The sequence below is a fragment of the Elgaria multicarinata genome, chromosome 4, assembly GCF_023053635.1.
Source record: "Elgaria multicarinata webbii isolate HBS135686 ecotype San Diego chromosome 4, rElgMul1.1.pri, whole genome shotgun sequence".
In the NCBI taxonomy this organism is placed as follows: domain Eukaryota; kingdom Metazoa; phylum Chordata; class Lepidosauria; order Squamata; family Anguidae; genus Elgaria; species Elgaria multicarinata.
The window spans coordinates 68,277,107-68,299,249 of NC_086174.1; the positions used below are offsets into that span (position 1 = coordinate 68,277,107).

The 22,143-nt window shown below is 42.4% G+C and overlaps 1 protein-coding gene and 1 non-coding gene across 4 annotated transcripts; one reads left to right on the top strand and one right to left on the bottom strand.

Annotated features, from left to right (window-relative positions):
• Positions 1 to 52: 52 nt before the first annotated feature.
• ACAT2 (acetyl-CoA acetyltransferase 2) lies at positions 53 to 12,315 on the bottom strand. Of its 3 annotated transcripts, none has more exons than XM_063124481.1 (10): positions 12,207 to 12,295; positions 10,563 to 10,758; positions 8,977 to 9,111; positions 6,549 to 6,730; positions 4,988 to 5,105; positions 4,276 to 4,419; positions 2,752 to 2,874; positions 2,372 to 2,526; positions 1,241 to 1,351; positions 53 to 297 (listed from the first exon to the last, which is right to left on the bottom strand). In XM_063124481.1, exons 2-10 carry the CDS (start codon positions 10,690 to 10,692, stop codon positions 130 to 132), a joined length of 1,266 nt encoding a protein of 421 aa, XP_062980551.1. In that variant the 5' UTR covers positions 10,693 to 10,758; positions 12,207 to 12,295; the 3' UTR covers positions 53 to 129. The 3 variants fall into 3 exon arrangements, with proteins under 3 accessions (XP_062980551.1, XP_062980552.1, XP_062980553.1); XM_063124482.1 differs by having other exon boundaries at positions 10,563 to 10,811; positions 12,207 to 12,294; XM_063124483.1 differs by lacking the exon at positions 10,563 to 10,758 and having other exon boundaries at positions 12,207 to 12,315.
• A 9,263-nt stretch (positions 12,316 to 21,578) lies between these two features.
• Positions 21,579 to 21,713, top strand: LOC134398569 (small nucleolar RNA SNORA29). Its single transcript, XR_010025437.1, has one exon. It is a non-coding gene; the product is annotated as a small nucleolar RNA SNORA29 (small nucleolar RNA).
• The last annotated feature ends 430 nt before the right edge of the window (positions 21,714 to 22,143 follow it).

Consider the following 22,143-nt stretch of genomic DNA (forward strand, 5'->3'; position numbering starts at 1 on the left):
TACCAGTAGAATAGATCTTGCCGTGCAACTATTATTTCTGTAAAGCTGTTAATTAAAATTGACAAACTGACTTTATTACCAATAAAGATAAACCATGCCAGAAATTGGTACAGAAGGAAAATGCTTCACTTATCTTTCTACACACATTGCTATACCCATCCCTCCTCCTACACATAAAGCAGCAACACCCCGTTTTCCGCCTGTTCGTTCTAGCGCATACAGCAGAGTAACAAGGATTCGACAGCCGGATGCTCCAAGAGGATGACCGAGGGCAATAGCCCCACCTTCGATGTTAACCTGGTGCAAAAATAAAAAATTCTTGTTAAACATAGAATCAGCAGGAGACAGTTAACTCAAGAGGGTCATAGCTTTTTCCATCACCAATCTTGCGCTATAGCTGCTGACCATGTGATGGGAACAGCTAAATAGAGCAAGGAGGAGGAAACCTGCAGTCCACTGCAGGTTGCCATTGAGCTGGCAGCTTTTCCTCCCTAGGTCCAGCCTTGCAGTGAGACCACAGAAGAATGGGGCAGCCCTCCTATTTCCTCCCACCCCCACAAAGGAATGCAGCCCTTGACTTAAGTTTCTTTTCCCCAATGCAGACCATGCTTAGCCACCTTTAGTCTCAAACAATTTAGTACTTGTCTAGCCATCTATGTCCCTAGAGCACCTTCCATACTAGGACCCTTTAGTAATGCGGAGTCATTGCTCTTCTGCCAATCAGCTGCAAGCATAATGAAAGATGGTTCTGCAAGGTAATGGCTATAGCACTATATACTGCCATGCCAGACGGTACCTCTTCATGTGGGCAAGACCATAATAAGTTGCCACAGGCCCAAGTCCCAAACTACAGAGAAGAGAGGTGTATTTTAGCTTAACGCTGTTGCTACCAGTAACAGCCTGAGAGGCATTTTAACAGAGTGGGGGAAAACCCCATACAAAAGTCAGGAAGCCACCAAACAGTAACTGGTTGGGGAAAAGGTGGGTGGAGGCCAGGGGAATGGGTCACTGGGAAATTTTGGAAGGCCAGAAGGTTCAACGCTTCTATATTTTCTCAGGTCCTAACACCTCTACTTCCATATTTTAGCCGAAGGTAAAATTGATCCTACATCTGTCAGGTATTTGTAGGCTTGCTTTTTACACGGCATCTCCCATTTTTTGGTCTAATAGTGTAAGCAGAATTACATTGCCTGTCCAATTAGGTTGGGAAATTCCAGTATCTCAAACGTTCAGGACATACCTTTTCTGGGTTCAATTTTAGCTCTTTAATTATTGCGACACCCACAGAAGCAAACGGTTCATTGATTTCATACAAATCCACTTGATCTACTGTCCAACCTGCTTTTTCAAGCTACAGAAGAAAAAAATGTCATTACATGAAATTTGTAAAACAACACCCCCTCCCACCACAACCCACTAGACTTACAGCTATTAGAAGAAAAGCCAGTAATTGTGCCTTAAGGTTTCTGAAGCAAAGTAAAACAAAATGGATTCAACACCTTAGGAAAAGTAAGGTGCTGCTCTGGGCAGTTGATTACAATTCTTAAAAATGCAATCCTGCTTGAACCTGATTTCCAAATCTTCCAATAAACATGGAAAAGCATGAAACTAGTCAGGAAACATTGCATCGTCTTGGGTCTCACATGTTATTTTCGTTAAATGTCATACGAACGGGGAGAGGTACAGCCTTAATGCTTGAAAATTGTTCTTTACAAGCACCAATCTGGCTCAGTTCTGAGCCAATGCCAAACCATGGCTTAGCACCATGCTTTCCAATTCCTTCCACCCCTGGATTGAAGGAAACCATGGCTTGCCATACATCCAAACTGACAAAACTATAGTTTGCGCTTGCCCTACTAAATAAATAAACCAATTTGCGACTTGCAGCTCAGTGGTAGAGCACATGCTTTGTATGCGGAATGTCCCAGGTTCAATCCCTGACATCTCCAGGTAGGGCTGGAGAAAATCTTGTCTGAAATCCTGGAGAGCTGCTGCCAGTCACTGTCCTGTAGACAACATTGAGCTAGATTGACTAATCATCTGATTCTGTATAAGGTAGGGTCCTAGGTTCCTTCTTACGGCTATGGAGCACACCCACCCTTCCACATGAGTCTTGATTAAGCCCTGCATTTTCCATATTCATATACAAGCAAAGCGCCGGTCTGTCTCTTCATTTCCTCTCCCCAATGCAAAGCACAACAGGGGTAATTATATATATGGATTTGTTAGATAGCTAACACATTATTGAACCAACTTCTATTGGCAAGCAACTGTGCACCACTCAAACCCCAGTTTTAAATAGAAGTCTTGTTCTTCAGGGTTAACCAGTTATTCCAAAGGGATCAACCTCTCTTTCAAATAGATTACTTACAGCTTTCCTTATAGCCGAGACGGGTGCCATGCCCATGATAGAAGGATCCACACCAGTTTGAGCCCACGACACAATGTGTGCCAAAGGAGCAAGACCTCGCTGAACAGCGTCGGCTTTCCTCATGAGAATTACAGCGGCAGCACCATCATTGATACCTGAAGAAAGAAGCACAGTGGTTCCGGCCTTAAAAACAGACTGATGGTTACACTTTCCAGGTAAAGCAGAACATGAAAGCCTATAGAAATATTACGGTATACATCTTGTATGCTGTGCTTTCTGTCATACTGTATACAACTGACATTGCACCGTACTGTATATATCAAAAACTTGCTTGAAACAGATGCCATTGCAGACTATTATTAAGTGGTTCATAAACAAACCTGAAGCATTTGCTGCAGTCACGGTTCCTGTCCCATCCATTACAAAGTAAGGCCTTAGCTTTGCCATTGTTTCTAAGTTGCTACCATGGTGGGGATGTTCATCGGTTTTAACTTCTACAGGACCTGAAAGACAGTAAGTATTTCTATAGCAGCCATTTTATATTTGACACTGAGGAGGAGGAACCTTCAAGGCAAGAGTTCTATTTCATAGCTTATTTTTCAAGTGCATACCCTGAATTTCAAGTCAATAAAGATTCAGAAGATGCTTCATAATACATCATTCAATTACGAACCCCCTTTAAAAAAACCAACCCCCACTAATAAGAGTACTGTTCTAAATCTTTTTTTTTTTTTTAAAAAAAAAGGCAGAATTGTTACAGGGAGCAGGCCATAGCTTTAGCTTAAGGGAGCAGCTGTAGAGGTTAAAAATAGCTGCTCTGTACATACAGCGAGATCCACAAGCAGAACTGTTCCTCCACTGGGAAACCCATTGTGCATCTGGTGTAGGACAGCTAGGGCCCTGCTCTACCGCCAGAACGGTTAATGTTCCACAAATCTATACTACAACAGCACTACTTAAAATTTAACCCATGAAACCTTCTGAAGCTCATTTTTAGTCCTTTCACCCTTCTTACTGGAAAAATATATATTCAGATTTAAAAAATAATAATGAAGTGTTTCAAAAGGTCAATGAAACGGAAAGAAACTTTGGCTCAGCCCAGGAGCCATTTCAAAATGCTAAAGCAATGGATGTCCTGATTCAATTGGAAAACACTAATGGTTCAGCACTACAGAACCATTTCTTGGTGGGAAGCCAAATTGTACGTCATGCCCACTGACACTGCCCCACCCTCTATGTTGAAAGAACTAGGCAAGCAATGGGAGAAGCAGCTGTGAAAAAGGACTCAGCTGGCGCTAGGAAGAGCGTCTGCTCCTCAGAGATTGGAGATAACAGCAGGGTTTCCTCCATGGGCTGGAGGTGAAAGTTCTGCAGGCCAGATTAAGCCCTCAGCAGAAGGTTCCACATCCCTGCACAAAATGATGACCTTTGAGGTCCCTCCAACTCTACAATTCTACCTCTGCAACACGGTATGTTGTTTTCTGATTGGCTAATGCCAGTGGAGGCTGGTGGCTCTGATTTTGGTGGGGCTGTAAATCCATTATGGGTTTCAGTCAGAATCAGCCAGGGATCTAAAAGAGCCATCCAAGGTGCTAAACCCTAACTCCAAAATAGGTTCAGCACCTTGGATAGCTGATTTAGCATTTTCGCTGAAACCCAAGATGGATTTACAGCCCCCGCAAAATCAGAGCTACCAGCCTCCACTGGGTAATACTGTGATAGTTGCCATCCATAATTTCATCTTATAAGTAAGTTCTTAAACTTGTAGTGTTGGGCTAAATTTCCCCCCTCCTCAGCTTATTATCCTACCTGAATGCGGAGGGGGAACTGACCCAGAGAAACAGATCACTATAATTAGTAATCAACCCCAGATCCAGGACAGTTCTTGCTTTGTACACACATACCTTTCCTGGATGGCACAAGAACAGGAACAATCTCTTTGTCAAAGTAGCCAGCCTTCTGGGCGTTCTCAGCCTTGTTCTGAGACTTCACAGCCAGTTGGTCTTGCTGCTCTCTACTAACCTGCCATTGCTTGGCCACATTTTCAGCTGAAACAGGAATATATGCAAAAGTATATACTTTAAGGATGCAGCAAGCATTACTGTGCAAAGTACTGTCATCAATTACATTGAAAAGACAGAAAGGGATCGTAGGGAATGTGCCATCTTCGACATTTAGTGCTTACTTATTCATGAGACTATGAAACAGATTTTTCTTGGAAAGATATTTTGCTGTTTAAGACTGCAATCCTATGCATGTTTTGACAGAAAAAAGTCCTACAACTCCCAGCATTCCCCAGCCAGCCTGTTGTTCGCTGTGTTGTTTTAAATCTGTTATTGTTTTTTAAGTCTCTGCATTGCTGCTAGGTTTTATTTTGGTTTATACTTTTATACTGTAGTTTTAAGCTTTTATATTTTATATTGTATTCTATTATGTATTTTGTGGTTTCAATTGTTATGAAACCCTCCAAGAGAACTCTGGCTATTGGGCAGTATAGAAATGTAATAAATTAATTAATGTGTAAAGCCTAAGAGACCTAATTCTTAAGAACACCATAGTATTTGCCTTTCCCCCAAATCCACTGAAGATACCATGTCCAAGGATCATGTGGCTTACCAGTTACACCCATGTGGTAATGGTAAAAGGCATCCGTCAAACCATCTAGGATAATAGAGTCCTGCAAAGAAGCTTCCCCCATCTTCACACCACCGCGCATATGAATGACGTGTGGCGCCTGCAAGCACAGAAATTGGACAAATTTATTATACTTATATCCCATATTTTTTTCTGTCTCTTTTGCAAGGTGGCTTATGTGGTCCTCTTCCTCTCCATTTTATCCTCACAACAACCCTGTAAAGTAGGATAGGCTGAGAGTCAGTGACTGGCCCAGTGAGGTTTATGACCAAGTGGGGACTAGAACCTCGATCTTCCAAGTCCCCTTCCAACACCCTAACTACTACACCATGCTGGCTCTTTAGAAATCTAAAACAATTCCTTTCCACAGGTGGTGGGTCACACAAGAAAGATTTAGCGCTTCCTAGAGGAAGCCTGAAATGAACAGAAACACTCATTTCTGGCTCCCTCACATAGGATAGCTCCGCTGACCTGCCTCCTTCCAGAAACAAGAGTTTCCACCCGTTTCGGGTAACACTGGAAACTCTCAATCGACATTGCCAAGAAGTGGGGGTTGCTTGTGCAACGGAATTGGTGTGGTGTAAGCGCCCTGATGGATTCTGCCTAATCTTTCTAGTTTCCTGTCTTCTCCTCCTCCACTGTGAAGAGACAGTTTTAGTCCAGTTAATGAGAGCTGATGGTTTTAACAAGCGGAAGGGGGCCTAGTATTTTATTTTAAGATTGGAGGTACACAACAGGGTTTTCAGAAAGCTGCCATATGCCCATCTCCCTATTGTCTTTGTTTACAGGTTTTGGGCGGCTTTGTAATGTTTCAAAACCTGTAAAACCTCTTTTACTGGAGATAATAGGCCTATTCACTAAGCCATGGTTAGGGCCACTAACTCTTTTGCAGCAAATGGTTAGTGAGCATGTTTAGACCATGGTTATGTAGCCACCATGGTAAGTCTTGGTTCACATGAGAGAGGCTAAGCCATGTTTAGTTCAAAATACTTAACCACCATGGCTTAATGTCGTCTGAACCGGGTCAATGAAACAAAATCTGAGTATTGACACCTTCCACACTGAAAAAAATATCATGGTCTGGCTCAGGCCTAGAGTCTCGGGTACATGCCCAAATGTCACCAGTGATAAGGAATCAGCACCAGTGGTATTCTTTTCTTTACTGATTTTGTGAACCGCCCAGGGAGCTTCAGCTATTGGGTGGTATAAAAATGCAACAAATAAATAAATAAAATTTAAAAAATACATATACACAGACATCAGTACAAGCCACTTAACCATAATTAGGCTCTTTAGAAATACAGGGGAGGATTGGTATAAAGGAAATGGATGCCCATTCAGATTACCAGCTGGATCCTGAGGGAGAAAGTGGTCCTGACGGATTTGAGTCATGAGGCCACTGCTGAGGTAAAGTTCATCAGATCGTGATGATTTCAACAAATATCGTCCAATTGCTTTTGTCCTGAGGATTTTTTGTTACAAGCTTCTGAAAGGCAATACGTCTGAGGGCCTGAGTGATGGCTATGAACACCCACAGCCTCACCTTGCTCATGCTTTCCATGCCTCCAGCCACCACAATGCTGGAATCGCCGGTCATGATGGACTGCGCTCCTAGGCACACCGCTTTCAGGCCTGAACCACATAATATTTGGCAGCTCCAAGCTGGTACCTCATATGGAATCCCTGCACCGATGCTGGCTTGCCGAGCAGGATTCTGACCGGCACCTGCAGAAAGACACCGAACTCAGAGTGCATAGAGGCAACCAGGCCAAACTGCAACCAGGGCAGTATCCCACGCTACCCACCCGTGAGTGGGGCCTACCACCTCTGTTTTGCAGGTGGCCAACCCCACCAATTCCTTTTTCCGCACATTGCCCACTGCTTGTGGAATGGAGATTTAGTGGTTCTGGAGGCAAATCCAGAAATGAACAGAAACACTAGTTTCTGGAATGGGGAAGGTCGGTAGAATCCCCTTACTCAAGCTCCGCTGATCTGCCCTGTTCCAGAAATGAGTATTTCCGCTCATCTCAGGTTGCCCCCGGAAAGGCTAAATCTTCCATTCCGCAAGCAGTGGGTGCTGAAGATGGAAGGGAATCAGTGGGGATGATGGGACTGGTAGTCCAACACATCAGGTGGGCACCTCATTTGGGAAAGGCTGAGCTGGTTCCCGCCATATGTGCAGGCAAGAGACACTAAGGCACCACCGTGACACAATACTATCATCATCCAGTTTCATTGTTAAGTCGAGAACCAGCTCTTGCCTTCAGAGCCAAGCATTGCTTTGTAAAAAAAGAAAGAAAGAAGTATACTGAACATTTCAGCAACTGTGTTCCTGATTGCTCAAGTGACCTTTGTTCTGAATTTCTTGGGTTGGCCTCTCCTTGCCTTTGGGATAACATTACAACATTGCTGTGGGTGGGGCTTTGTTCTGTTTTCCACCCCCTGCCCCCACCTCCATATCACACTGACATATCCTCTCTCTCTTAACTAAACAGTTTGGGAACAGGATATGGGAAGGACTGCCTGTGCCTGTATGAGCCTGGCCAAGCTTTAAGGTCAACATCAATCCACCAGTGAGTTCTGCGAGATTGGCAAGTACCAGAGACAGGATCTTTCCTGTGTTGGCCCCACATCTTTGGGATGCCATTCCTTAGCTAATGCATATGCTTGCCTATTTGCCAGCCTTTGGGAATCTTTTTAAAAGACTTATTTTGCATTTAAAAGATTTAGTCTGCATTTGGTTAATTGTAATGAACTATGCATCTAACCAAGATTCTATCTGCTGCTACTGCCTCACTTGTTATTTTAATTATTTGTACTGAATATTTATTGTTTTTTAAAGCATTTTATCCCACTTCTCTGCCAAAAAAGACCCCCGGAGTGGCTTACATATAATTAGTAAAAGGAAACAATAATGGTTTGATGATTTGTTTTGCATTTTAAAGTACATTGTATTCTGCTTTGTGAAGATTTTAGTCTGAAAAGCGGGCTCTTTAAACCCACTAAATCCATCTCCAGGTAGGGCTGGAAAAACTCCTGCCTGGAGAGTAACCTCCAGTCAGAGTCGACAATACAGGGCTAGATGGACCAATGACCTCATTCGGTATAGGACAGCTTCCTATGCGCTCAGGAAATTTGACAAGCGAACGTGTGAATTCATAAAATTTAAAGGTAGGCCTGCCAGGTTACAATCCAGTGAGTCGAGGCAGCTTTACTATCCACAGTGCAGGAAAAAAGAGCTTCTTCATCCTGTTCCTTGCCTAGCTCTGGCATCCACTCCTTCCTGATGTGGCACACATTTGATTGTTGCAGCAGGTGGTGGAGATGGTGGGTGAGAGGACTGGGAAAGGAACAAGCAAGAGAAGCCACAGTTGTTTCATCTCCCTCCTCCAGGAATATTAAAAGTTTCAACACAGATTACTGAGTTGCAAACGGCTTGGGACCTCGATACTGGAGGGCGCGCTTCTCCCTTTATATGCCTGCTCAAGATTTGAGAACTGTCGGAGAAGCCCTCTTACACTTCCCACCAACACAAGACATACACTATGGTGGGACATAGGAGAGGGCTTTCTCTGTTGTGGCACCCCAGCTGTGGAATGCCCTCCCCTTGGAGGTCTGACTGGCACCGGCACTGGCTTCATTTCAGAGCCATGTTAAGACACGGCTTTTTAACAAAGCCTTTGATGGCTAAATTCACATAGTTTTAATTGTTTTTACTGTTTTTAAATTCTGTACTGGTTTTAGCTTATCTGTACGCCGCCCTGAGATCCTTGTGATATAGGGCAGGATACAAATGTCTTAATAAATAAATAAATAAAATAAACCCTACTTATATGACAGAAGAGGAGATGAGCTGTACAATAAAGGAAGATAGAGCTATAATTAATGGCAGAAATCCATCCACATTACAGAAGATTCTAGAAGAGAGTCCAGACCCCAAACCGGAGATAAATAGTTCATTGAAGATATACCTGCAGCCAAGACATGTCCAAATATAACTTCAGACACTTCTTTTGGATTGACTTTTGCCCTCTGCAAGGACTCCTTAATGGCTACGGAAGCCAGCTCATGGGCATGCAAAGTAGACAAGGCACTATTGAAGGATCCTAAACAAAATACAAGTGACATTTTTAGACTCAAGATAGACATATTTTCATTCTGTTCTGCTTTAAAAATAGGAGAAAGTTCATTACTCTGAATCCAAGCAAATCATAAAGAAGTACTGTTTGGAGACTTGTATAACTGAAACTGCACACATAACTAAAGTAATATTCCCCAGTAGATACTGTGCATAGAAACCTATGGTGACATTTAAAGTATAGCCATGTATACATGCTGACTTGGAAATAGGTCCCACTAATTTAAATAAGATTTTCTCCCAAGTAAGGGGCGTAAAACAGGAGCTTCAAATACTCTTGTTTAAAACAATGGAATTATTGCTTAAAAGAACACATAAAACTTGTTTATTACAGATAACTGAAAGTGACCTTGGCATTTTATCCTACTCCTTGATCAAATGTCATGTCTCATTATACTGCAGCACCAAGCACTTCACAGCCTATGCCCACCAAGTCTTTAAATGTGGCAGGATTGCCCTCTTTTGTAAATTCACATTGGTTTTAATTGTGTGTGTTTTTTAACATAAATCACCCCCCAACAACATTAACTGCAATTTAGCATAAGTGTGCAAAGAAATACCTCATTTGGTTTGCTTTATACCATATTTCTTCAATTGTAAGACACACACTAATTTCAGTGCCACCAACAGAAAAAAAACCCCTAAGACACACCCGCGATTCTAAAACGCACCCCATTTTTAGAAATGTTTATATGGGGGGGGGAAGTGTGTCTTAGAATCGAAGAAATTGGGTATCTTGCTTTATATCTAACAACACTGGTGTTAACCATGCTCAAAATGATCGAAATGGCCAATATATTTGGGATCGGAAAGGGACTCAAGGTGAGATCTCCCACCCCTGCAAATTGTCTATCCATGGTGTACTGTACTGCAGAGTTGTTTAAAACAAACTGAATTTGTACAGTTTATAGAAGCCATCCCTTGTTATAAGAAACTGTGGCATGAAGCCAAATGAAATCTAGAAAAAGACTAGGGTAAAGCAAAACTGAACACTGGAGGTGGTGGGAAGGATAAAAACAGAACACCAAGTGGGAAATGTAAAGGTGGGGGGAATGTTTGTTTAATAGAAGACAGCGCAGCTCCTTGACCCAAGAGATCAATTAAAAGAGGCTACTTTGCACAAGTTGAGCCAGAAATCTATTTAGTCCAGTACTGTTTACTTTAACTGACAAGGACTATCTGCTGTTTCAAATAAAGAAAACATGTTCCCCCACCTCGAGGAAAGATATTTCACATATGATCAAGAGTGACAAATTTTGCACATGCTCAGAAATACCCAGTCTGAGGTGCCAGATTTTTTTATTTTTTAAAAAAACACACCAGGATTTAATTTTGCAGCATTTCCTTAACTAAACTGGATCACTTCAGTTTGTAATGAAAACTCTCAAAGGGTATCATACATGCTGTTCTACCTCATACCCAGTTCTTTGTGGAGAGAAGGCGCATTAGAAGAGCAGCCTGAGGTTTTGTTAATGGAATGAGTGAACAGAAGGCGATTCAGTTTCGTGGTTCTACCAGTCGTGGCCCAATCGGAGCGAGAGAAACACATCAGTGAGCTTCTCCAGGCAATCACAGCCCTCCTCCACAGAATGGCTCTATAGCCACTGCCCAATCACTGCAAGCAAAGCACAGGGGAAGGAGGAGCCCCCAGGGCTGCATTGATATTTTCTGCCAGGGAGAACCAAAATAAATAAATAAATAAACCAAGCAACTGCTGTAAGTGGAGCAGTGAAATGGGATGTCTGCTCCGGTTCCGATATTTCAGATCACTTATTCTGGACTAATCTTGTTAAAACCACTGGGATTATTCTGAAAAGCAAGTGTGTGAGAAGTAGTTGTTAAAGCATCGGATTATTTAAAAGGAGACTCAGGTTCAAATTCCAGCTCATCCATGAAGCTCACTGGGTGATCACTCACTCTCAGCCTAATAGATTCTGTTAGGGTTGTTGCAAGGATAAAATGAGATGAGGGGAAACCATATACGCAGCTTCCTTGAGATCCTTGGGAGGAAAGGTGGGGTATAAATGTAATGTATATCCCAAAAGCATTAAGTACTTTCAAACTAGAAGAATAGTTTAGGCTACAATCCTATTCAAACCTAGCTAAAAGTAAATTTCATTGAACTCAGCAGGACTTATTTTTGAGCAGACATGCATAGGTTTGTGCTGTTAGACTGTGTGTTTTGGGGTAACCACTTTAAGCTCCTAGGCTTCATTGATATGAGAGGAGAAATTAGTAAGTATCTCTTAAGGGCAAAGAACCAAATATCCCAAATCACCCACATTTATTATTCTCAAAATCCAAAAGTAATGTTACACTGATTATTAAGACCAACAAAGGCATTACAACTACTGCTTTGGGCTGCAGTCTGATGCACCAGCAGAGCTGCCTGCAATTTTGTTTGTTCATTGTTAAATCCCCATAAGGCAAGTCTTCACCCTTCATCCTCTCTTAAAGCAGTAACGGCCTAAGATATCCATACATCAACACACACACACCCCCAATTCAGAAATATACTGGTTCCATTTGGTTTTCGCAGCTCAACATCACCCTTTGAGTGCCATTAAAATGGAGCAGTTAGCCCAGGGCTGGGGGAATGTGCTGCCCTCCAGATGTTGTTGGACTGTAACTCCCATCAGCCCTAGCCTAGCGAGGGATGATGGGAGTTGGAGGGCCACACTTTCACCATCCCTGTGTTAGCCAAGGCAGCACAGGATTGTATTCCGTGGGTTGCTCCCAATGTCAATCGAAGTTTTACGTCCCATTCATTTGAATGGGTCTTCTTTAGAAAGGGCTTCCACCAGAGACCACCCCAAGCTCCCCTAAACGCCGCCCTGGCCAGGCTTATTGCCGGCCTTTTCTGCCTCCAGCAGGGTGTCTCCAAATCGAGGAGGCATAAGGGGAAGATTTCCCGGAGACGTCCGAATCAATGGATCGTTCCGGATTGGGTCCATCCGATGTTATGGCAGTCGATTAACCCGCTTGCTCCGCATTAATACAGAGCAGTACAGAGGGAAAGGCGGCGGTACCATCACCATGCAGTGGGCACGGTCTCCCACTCACCGATGGGGGTCCTTGCAGCAGCGACGAGCACGACGGCTTCCTCTCCGGTCCTCATGATGATGTCTGCCCCTGAATGCTGCCTGCCGCGGCCACCGCACACTCAGACCCTTAAAGCCACCTGGGGCCTCCCTTAATTCCAGCCCCAAGGCCCGCGTTCCATTGGCTCCGCCAGATCCCTCCTCCTCCTCCACCTCCAGCACATTCGTCACGGAGGGCTCGGCTGAAGGCGAGGACGTCGCCACGTGACCGACGCGGAGAAGGGCAGTTTTTGAGCTGCGTGGAAAAATGGAGGTTGAGCTGAGGCGGAGTATAGTTTCCCCGGGCAGGATCTACACAACTGCTTGTAACGTTTTATAATGGTTATGACAACTGTTCAGGCCCAGGACACATTACTTACACCGTTTTCATAACGTTTTTCAACTGTTATATCCTGCTTGGTGTAGGTTTCTTAGAAGGGAGTATCTTCGCCCCTGGTGTATGCTTAGAGCTGTGCAGGAAACCTTGCTGTGAGCCGTGGGACTTACACATATTATTGTAATCATTTGGCTGTAGACCACGGTGTCAGTCCGCTAGCGACAGTTCTTACTAAATGCGTGTTTTAGTACACGTGTATTTCTCCCTTTCTTCAAAGAGCTTAGGGTGGAGTATGTGGGAAATATGCTCTTTTATCCTTGTACCACTGTTGCAAGCGATTCTAGTAGAAAACTCCCTTGGCTGGTTTTTATTTGGCTTGTTCGGCTTTTGAACCGCTTGCCAAAAAAACAGGGTTCAAGGCAGTTTTTCTTTCCTCTCGAACTTTTTTAGAAATGTATAAGTTGATGAACATTTTTTGTTGATGTTGTTTTAGTTAAACCCTGCCTTTCCATCAAGGAAATGGTACTCAAGGCGGCTAGCAATAATAGATTTTGTGCTGGTCTCTGCCCCTTACCTGCCAAAGCCCATTGTTTCCATCCCTGGATCTCCCAGATGAATTTTAAACCTAAGAATTTTAAATGTTTATTTATTTATTTATTTTTATTTAAGGATTTTTATGCCCCCATTCAGCCAGAAAAGGCTCTCACGGCGGCTTACAAAAGTATTTCTTGACATGTTGTGATAGTTATTTTAATATTGTATTGGTTTTATATGCTCTTTTAACTAATTTTATGTATTATATTTTATTTGGTGTTGTTCCCTGCCTCCATCCAAAGAGGTGGGTAATAAATAAATTTAGATGATGATGGTGGTGGTGGACCCAACCCCCTGAAACAAAGGTCTATATAAAAGTTTGTGCACATGGGAAGTGATGGTACTCTCACGCTTTTAGATCTCCTAAAAAATTCTATCCCTCCCTTAAAGTGTAATAAACCCTCCGATTGCAGCCATTTTGTTTAGACTGGGTTGCTGGAGTAAACTGGTCACATTTGTTACTAAAGTTTATCTGAAGATTTTTTTTCTATTTGGCTAGCAAACAACACTCAACAGAGCTTCTTAAGTTCTAGATACTTTAACATGAAATCAGACATGAAATCTGAGTTGTATGATCAAACAACTCACATACTTGTTCGCAACTGCTTTTGAAAACAACCCCAAAACACTGTGTTCCTGGGCTTTCATGACATATGAACCCAGCACTCTGTGTTTAGGGTTTTTAGTTCATGGTTTGTTGTTGGGTTCAGAAGTGGCAAGGAATTCTTGGCTTGTTTAATCCAGGAACTGACATTATGTAAGAACCAGGTAAAGTCTTGACTAAGATCTAGAAAAGTCATATCCACAGCTACTTTTTCATTTAGTTATCTTACTGAGATCAAGTTCTCAAACATTTGCTTAATAATACATACTCATTGATGTCCTTTTCTTGTTTAGCTGAAAGCCATTATGTGAGATAATGCTCTTCCAACCAATTTATTTCTTGCCTGATTTGCCAGTAGTCCCCATGTGAACATACATGACAGTTAGGATGCAGATCTTTGTTCTGGATCTTTGTTCTGGAAATGATTTCAGTCCCAGGGTTCAGCCCTGGAACATATGATGCAATATGATGCTCCCTTGGGAAGAAAGACAGTGCATTAATTAAGTTAATAACAGTAATAAGAAAGAACACCCACCCAGATAAATGTGGACTAATAAACAGTATATAAAACTATATTAAATTGTGTCTTACAAAAGGTGTGATCCATCATATATATGACGGTGCAATTTTAGAAAAGGCATGTATGAATAAATGCTATTGAAGTAATGAGTGAATGACTTCTGAAAAAATTGCTCTAGAATTTGTGATTGCTCCAAGTTATGTACTCTGCTTGCTCCTGAATTCAGTGTCTACTTAGTGCTTACTGCAAATGTTCCATGCTCTATAATAACACTGAAGTTTGAAAATCTATGGTGGTTGTGCAGATAACCTTTTTCAAAATCTTGTATCATTTTAAAGATGAACACATTTATTATAGTGCATAAGCTGTCATGGATTAGAATCCCATTCATGAAATGCATGAAGTGTTATCTTCAGTGGGCAATGTATGTATACATAACAGGGTAAATGGAAAAAAATAAAATGGTAATGAAGTTCAAAAAGTACAGTCTGTGACCTTTCAATTAGAGTGCATATGTATGTAAAATAAGCACAGCAACCATCCACAACAACAAACTGGTGATAATGTAATCATTTTAGCATTGCTATGTAAATGAATACCTGTAGAAGAACAGGAAATCATGGTCTCTATTCAGAGCTAAATAAATAGAATCAAGCTTTGTTATCAGAGACCGGGTGTAGTGTAGTAGCTAACAGTGCAATCCAATGTATTTCTACTCAGAAGTAAGTCCCAGTGTGTTCAGTAGGGCTTACTCCCAGGAAAGTGTGTGTAGGATTGCAGCTTAAGGGATTGTACTGAGAATTAGGAAGTCCCTGGTTCAAGTTTTGCTTCTGCTATGAACTAACTAGATGCTCTTGGATGAGCAACTTTCTCTTAACCTGTCCTCCCATCTGCAGTCTGGTGGATAGTAATACTTATTGACATTACAGGATTGCAACTAGATAATGCACACAAAGCCCTTAAAGACTCTACATAAAGTATTTTTATTAGTTCTAATTCAGCTGTTTCGCCCTGGAGTCTCCCTTTGAAATTCTTCTTGTTGGAGAATGACAACTTTCAGGCCAGCAACAGTATCTAGGGAGATTGACATGTTCTATTAGTTTCTGAATGTTGCCATTTCTGATTTCATATTTGTGTCCATTTATCCTTTTGTAGAGCAACTGACCTGTTTATCTTATGTAGAAAGCAGAAGAGAATTGCTGGCAGGTGATCACATATATCATATCGGAAGATGAAGCAGTGAATGGGCCCCTGATGTTGTGTTAGTGTTGCCAGGGAATAATAGGGACAGAGCTGGAATTTCCACTTATTACAGTTTGGTCCCTGTGTTTGTGCCTTTGTGATATGAGTAGCTGTTTTAGGATAGGTGGACAGGCCTACCACCCAAGGCCTGTGAAGGGGAAGCACCATTATCCAGGAAGGCTTGTAGTTTATTGAGGAGTCGCTGGAGTGGTTTTAGCTAGAAGCTGCAGGTGAGAAATGGCGTTTTGTCACTTTCTCTTCTTTCTTTCAAAAGGAGACTTCTTAATCATGAGCATTCAGGTGTTACAAATGCTGGTGAATAGGAGTGTAGAACACATCAGGGCAGGCTTGTATTGGCTGCATCAATGTTGTTTTCTTCTGTTAAATGCAGTTTTCTGAGCAAACAGGTATCATTGTTACTGTATCATCACTACTTTTATGTTGCTACTTCAACTGATGGTCAAAAGTTCAACTAAGGTGAACTGCTAGTGTCATCAGTGCAAAGTTTAGAAAAGTAGGTAAATTAACAACTAGCAAAATGTTGAAGCCAAGAACCTACTGATCTGTAGACACTAAATAAATATTAAGTAATAGCTGTAGGTAGGGTGGGGATGTAAGAGTTCTCAAGAACCCTCAGATCTATTCAGTAGTCAACCAAAATAGCTAACAGATATTGCATGTTGCATGGTTCTGCAACAGATTAGAAACTGTCAATCCTAAAATATGGATCTGCATTTTGCATTTGACTTCATTATTTTTTATTTATTTATTTCATTTCTATACCGCCCAATAGCCGAAGCTCTCTGGGCGGTTCACAAAAATTAAAACCATGAAGAGCATAATAAAACAACCAACAATTTAAAAACACAAATACAAAATACAATATGAAAAGCATGACCAGGACAAAACCACACAGCAAAAATTGATATAGGTTAAAATATGAGATTAAAACAGCAGAGTTTAAATTTAGGTTAAATTAGGTGTTAAAATAGAGAAAATAAAAAGGTCTTCAGCTGGCGACGAAAGGAAAACAATGTAGGCTCCAAGCGAACCTCTCTGGGGAGCTCATTCCACAGCCAGGGTGCCACAGCAGAGAAAGCCCTCCTCCTAGTAGCCACCTGCCTCACTTCCTTCGGCAGGGGCTCACGGAGAAGGGCCCCTGTGGATGATCTTAAGGTCCGGGTAGGCACATATGGGAGGAGGCGTTCCTTCACATAACCTGGCCCCAAGCCGTTTAGGGCTTTGAATGTTAATACCAGCACTTTGAATCGTGCCCAGACCTGGACAGGCAGCCAATGAAGTTGTAGAGGACTGGTGTGATATGATCTCGTCGGCCAGTCCGTTAGTAGGCAGGCTGCCCTGTTTTGTACCAGCTGAAGTTTCCGGACCATTTTCAAAGCCAGCCCCACGTATAACGCATTGCAGTAATCCAAACGAGAGGTTATCAGAGCATGGATAACTGTAGGTAGGCTATCTCTGTTCAGATAAGGGCTTAGTTGGTATATTAGCCTGAGCTGATAAAAGGTGCTCTTTGCCACTGAGTTCACCTGTGCCTCAAGTGACAGTTCTGGATCCAAGGGCACCCCCAAACTACAGACCCGATCCTTTAGGGAGAGTGCAACCCCATCCAGGACAGGGTAAACATCACTTCGCTGGATAGATGAACCACCCACTAACAGTACCTCCGTCTTGTCTGGATTGAGTCTCAGTTTGTTAGCCCTCATCCAGTCCATTACCGTGCCCAGGCACTGGTTCGGAACAGCCACTGCCTCACCTGGGTTTGATGAAAAGGAAAGGTAGAGCTGGGTATGCTGAGTGAGGGGAGGAGCCACTACGACTTCCCAGTGCCCCCTTTCACTTGTGTTTTTTCAGTTTCCGTGAGACTACTTAGGAAGATAGGATTCCACCTCACTGTTTTCACCTGTTCAGAAGTGCAGGGCTTCTTGCCCAGTGTTCTTAGAAGCAGTCAAATGATCTGTCCAGGAATTTGGCCTGTAAAGGACAGCATGCTCTTCACGTAGTGATAGACCATAACACTGACAATCTCCAGCTTGATTGACCTGCAGCAGTAAAAGCTAGGATTGGCTATGAGTATAATTGGAGGAAATCCCATTCCCTTCTGTTAGTTTTATGTTCTTTAGTTTCCAGTGGTATTCCTATTCAAGCTGGGGCACTAGTTTTCTGTGAGTTCTCATCTGCACTGTTGGGAGGATGGGGGCTGCCCAGATGTTTCTGCCTACTATGAGCTCTGGCTGTATCATCTGATCTGACTCTCCTGTATGCCAGTGCTATAAGTTCTATGAGTTCAAGACCTCCTATTATCCAGTTCTTTAATATACTTAATATACTCCTGTTCTTTAATATACTATCCTCCTGGGTTAATGTTCTCTATTTCTCCTCTGTTTCTGTCTTGGTTGCCCTGTGTCGGGAGAGGGACAGGGAGACTGCGATCCTTTTGATTCTCTTGGACCTCTCAGTGGCTTTTGATACCACCAATCATGGTATCCTTCTGGATAGGCTGTCTGGGTTGGGAGTGGGAGGCATTGTGTTGCAGTGGTTCTGCTCCTACTTGGATGGCTGATTCCAGAAGGTGTTGTTGTTGTTTATTCGTTCAGTCGTTTCCGACTCTTCGTGACTTCATGGACCAGCCCACGCCAGAGCTTTCTGTTGGCTGTCACCACCTCCACCTTCCCCAAGGTCAAGTCTGTCACCTCCAGAATATCATCCATCCATCTTGCCCTTGGTCGGCCCCTCTTCCTTTTGCCTTCCACTTTCCCTAGCATCAGCCTCTTCTCCAGGGTATCCTGTCTTCTCATTATGTGGCCAAAGTACTTCAGTTTTGCCTTTAATACCATTCCCTCAAGTGAGCAGTCTGGCTTTATTTCCTGGAGTATGGACTGGTTTGATCTTCTTGCGGTCCACGGCACTCTCAGAATTTTCCTCCAACACCACAGTTCAAAAGCATCTATCTTCCTTCGCTCAGCCTTCCTTATGGTCCAGCTCTCGCAGCCATAGGTTACTACGGGGAATACCATTGCTTTAACTATGCAGATCTTTGTTGTCAGTGTGGTGTCTCTGCTCTTAACTATTTTATCAAGATTTGTCATTGCTCTCCTCCCAAGAAGTAAACGTCTTCTGATTTCCTGGCTGCAGTCAGCGTGCCATGGCACTTAGGCCATGGGGTTCCACAGGGCTCTATTTTATCCCCTATGCTGTTCAACATTTACATGAAGCCACTGGGAGAAGTTATCCAGAGATGTGGGCTGAGGTGTCATCAATATGCCGATGACACCCAGCTCTACCTTTCCTCTTCATCAAAACCATGTGAGGCAGTGGCTGTTCCGAATGAGTGCATGGGCAAGGTAACCGACTGGATGAGGGCCAACAAACAGACTTAATCCAGACAAGACGGAGGTACTGTTAGTGGGTGGTTTGTCTGTCTGGCTAGGTGATGTTCAACCTGTTCTGGAGGGGGTTGCACTGGTTCGTAGTTTGGGGGTGATCTTGAATCCATAACTGTCACTTGAGGCACAGGTGGACTTGGTGGAAGGAGCACCTTTTATCAGTTTACCAACTGCATCCTTACCTGGACAGAGATAGCTTAGTTACAGTTCTCTGTATCCATGCTCTGATAACCTCTCGTTTGGATTACTGCAATGCATTATATGTGGGCTGTCTTTGAAAATGGTCCAGACATTTCAGCTGGTACAAAACAGGGAAGCATGTTTGTTAACAGGGACTAGCCAACAAGACCACATCATGCCAGTCCTTTTCCAGCTTCACTGGCTGCCAGTCCAGGTGCGGGCCATTTTCAAAGTGCTGGTATTAACATTCAAAGCCCTAAATGGCTTGAGGCCAGGTTATCTGAAGGAACGCCTCCTCCCATATGTACCTGCCCAGACCCTAAGATCATCCTCAGGGACCCTTCTCCATGAGCCCCTGCCAAAGGAAGGGAGGAGGGCCTTCTCTGCTGTGGCATCCCAGCTGTGTAATGGGCTCCCTAGAAAGGTTCACCTGGCACCTACATTATACTCTTTTGACATCAGGTGAAGACCTTTCTAATTTCCCAGTGTTTTAACAGTTCGTCATCTAAGTTTTTTAACTTTGCTGTTATAAATCTGTATTTTAAATCTGTGTTAATCTCTGCATTGCTGCTCAGTTTTATCCTGGTTGTGCTTTTATATTGTACTTTTATTCTGTTGTTTTATACTTTGAATTGTCTTCATGGTTTTAATTTTTGTGAACCGCCCAGAGAGCTTTGGCTACTGAGCAGTATAGAAATGCAATAAATAAATAAATTGTGCAGGGTCTGCCTTCATGACCTGTGTCCTTTTATTTGGCTCTGCTACTGATTCTCCCTTGGCAATAGCTAATCAGTTATGAGCTCTTGCTTGGCAACTCTGCTTACTGATACAAGTAAAGGTTTTCTTCTTGGTCCTGGTCAGATTGCTTATACACTGGCTCACCTTCTCTTCTTCCTAGTAAATTCTTTCTTTTCTATAGAGGACAGCTTAGTGACAGTTTCTATGGGCACCACCACATAAAACAGCCACAGAGGAGGGAATTTTTGTCAGTAATGTTGGAAAGGGTTAATGTCTTCCCTGTGCGCTGTGGTCCCAATGAAAATTAGTAATAATAAAACATAAAAAACAAGCATGCCATTTCAAGTGATTCATTAATATCACATCTGGTTTGGTCATTAAAAAGTTATTATCCTGGATTTATTAGCTTAATCCTAATCATATTCACTGAAGAAGTAACTTAAGATGAAATAAACAGGAGAAGGGCTAAACGAGCTGCGGACTCCCACCAGGATCAGATCCTTTCAGCGCATGTCACACCTGTGCTGGAGAACAGCGTAGGCTGCACAGCATCCGTTACACCGGCTTTTCTCTGCGTGGTGGAGCTCCCCTTTCCAGTCAGCCCCTCGTGTGAGTTGGTGGCAGAGTGACTGACTAGGGTGAGGGAGCCCAGATCGCTTCCTTTTATGGCGCTTGCATCTCAGAGGCTTACTGTTTCATTGCCAGCGTTGCATTATAGATCCATAAGAAACCATACATGATCGATAACAGGTTTAGAAAGCATGTTTGCCATTTTTATTATTCCTGTAGGAAATATAATAGACAAACTGACTGGTGTGTGTTTTTTTTAAGTAAAGTTGGTACGAGGACTACAAAAAAATAAAATGTAATTTTTGATTGCTTTTTCATACAGCACATAGTTAAACGATTGAATTCATTACCACAAGATGTAGTGCTGGCCATCAATTTGGATGGGTTTAAAAGGGAATTAGACAGATTCATGGAGGAGAAGGCTCTCAATGGCTACTAGTCTTGATGCCTCTGTGCTACCTTCAGTATGAGAAGCAGTATGACTATGAATACTAGTTGCTGGGGAACATGAGCAGGAGGAGGTTATTACACTTGTCTTTCTTGTGGGCTTCCTACAGGAAGCTAGTTGGCCAATATGTGAAGAGATTGCTGGACTGGATGGAGCCTTGGTCTGATCTAGCACAACTCCTATGATGCCGACTTCTAGAACCTAAAATGTGCATGTAGTTTTCAATATCAAACATTCTCCATAATGGCATACTTTGGAGATCTGCCAAAATAATGTATCTGCTCATAAAGGAATTGTTTTGTGGCAGGTTAAACTTAATTCCCAAGTAGTGAAACCAGTACCTAATTGTAACAATTAGTTTATATTGGGCCCATTAAAACATGTTCTCAATAAGAGTTCTGCCCCAGTCATAAACTGCTAAATAGGTTCTTATTTTAATGAACCTCTCGTTGGTGGATCTAGGATAAGGTTGCTGTTTCTGTTCATTTAGCTAAAATTGGTTTATTTAAGCTAAAGTATATTAGTTGTGTTATGCTTTTTGTATAGTAGGTTTTATTGGTAATGACAATTGAAAGCTTATTTGAAAGATTTTCATGACAAATAATGAACCTGTTTATACCATTATAAGCACCATTATACCTAAATCTATTGAGTTGACAAACGCACACAAATAAGGTTAAAAGATTATTTCGAAGCTGTGCCAGATAGGAGTTGGTCTCTTCCCATTGTAGTGCTACTTATTTGCTCTTCAAAATAAGAGGTTCTGCTTATGGGATAAAGAAAAGTCTGTCATGGTCAAAGGAGAAGAATGATATTGCTTTCTTCCTATATGAAATGGACATGACATTGCAAAGAACATGACATTGCAAAGAGGGCAACTGTTAAATGTTAAAGATTTTATCTGTACGCCACTTTGAGATCCCAATGATATAGGGTGGGATGCACATGTTTTAATCAAAATCAATAAATGTGTCACATGTAGGACCAGTTTATGTTGCACCCTGATGTGTCCATTGATACAGAGAAACTTGAGATGGACTGCACATAGGACCCTTGTAAATGACTTGAGCCTTCACAAATAAATTGCTGCACAAATAAGTTCTGCTAGTACAATTTATTTATTGTGAAAAAAGGGTGGTTGGATCATTTGGGCAAGTGTTTATGAGCAAAGGGCCTGGTTAATACTAGAAGTCAAAAGTTTGTTCCACACTCAACTATGGATACAAACCATGCCAGACAGTAGTTAAATTTTAAATCCCAGCTGTTGGTTTTCTTAGCCAGAC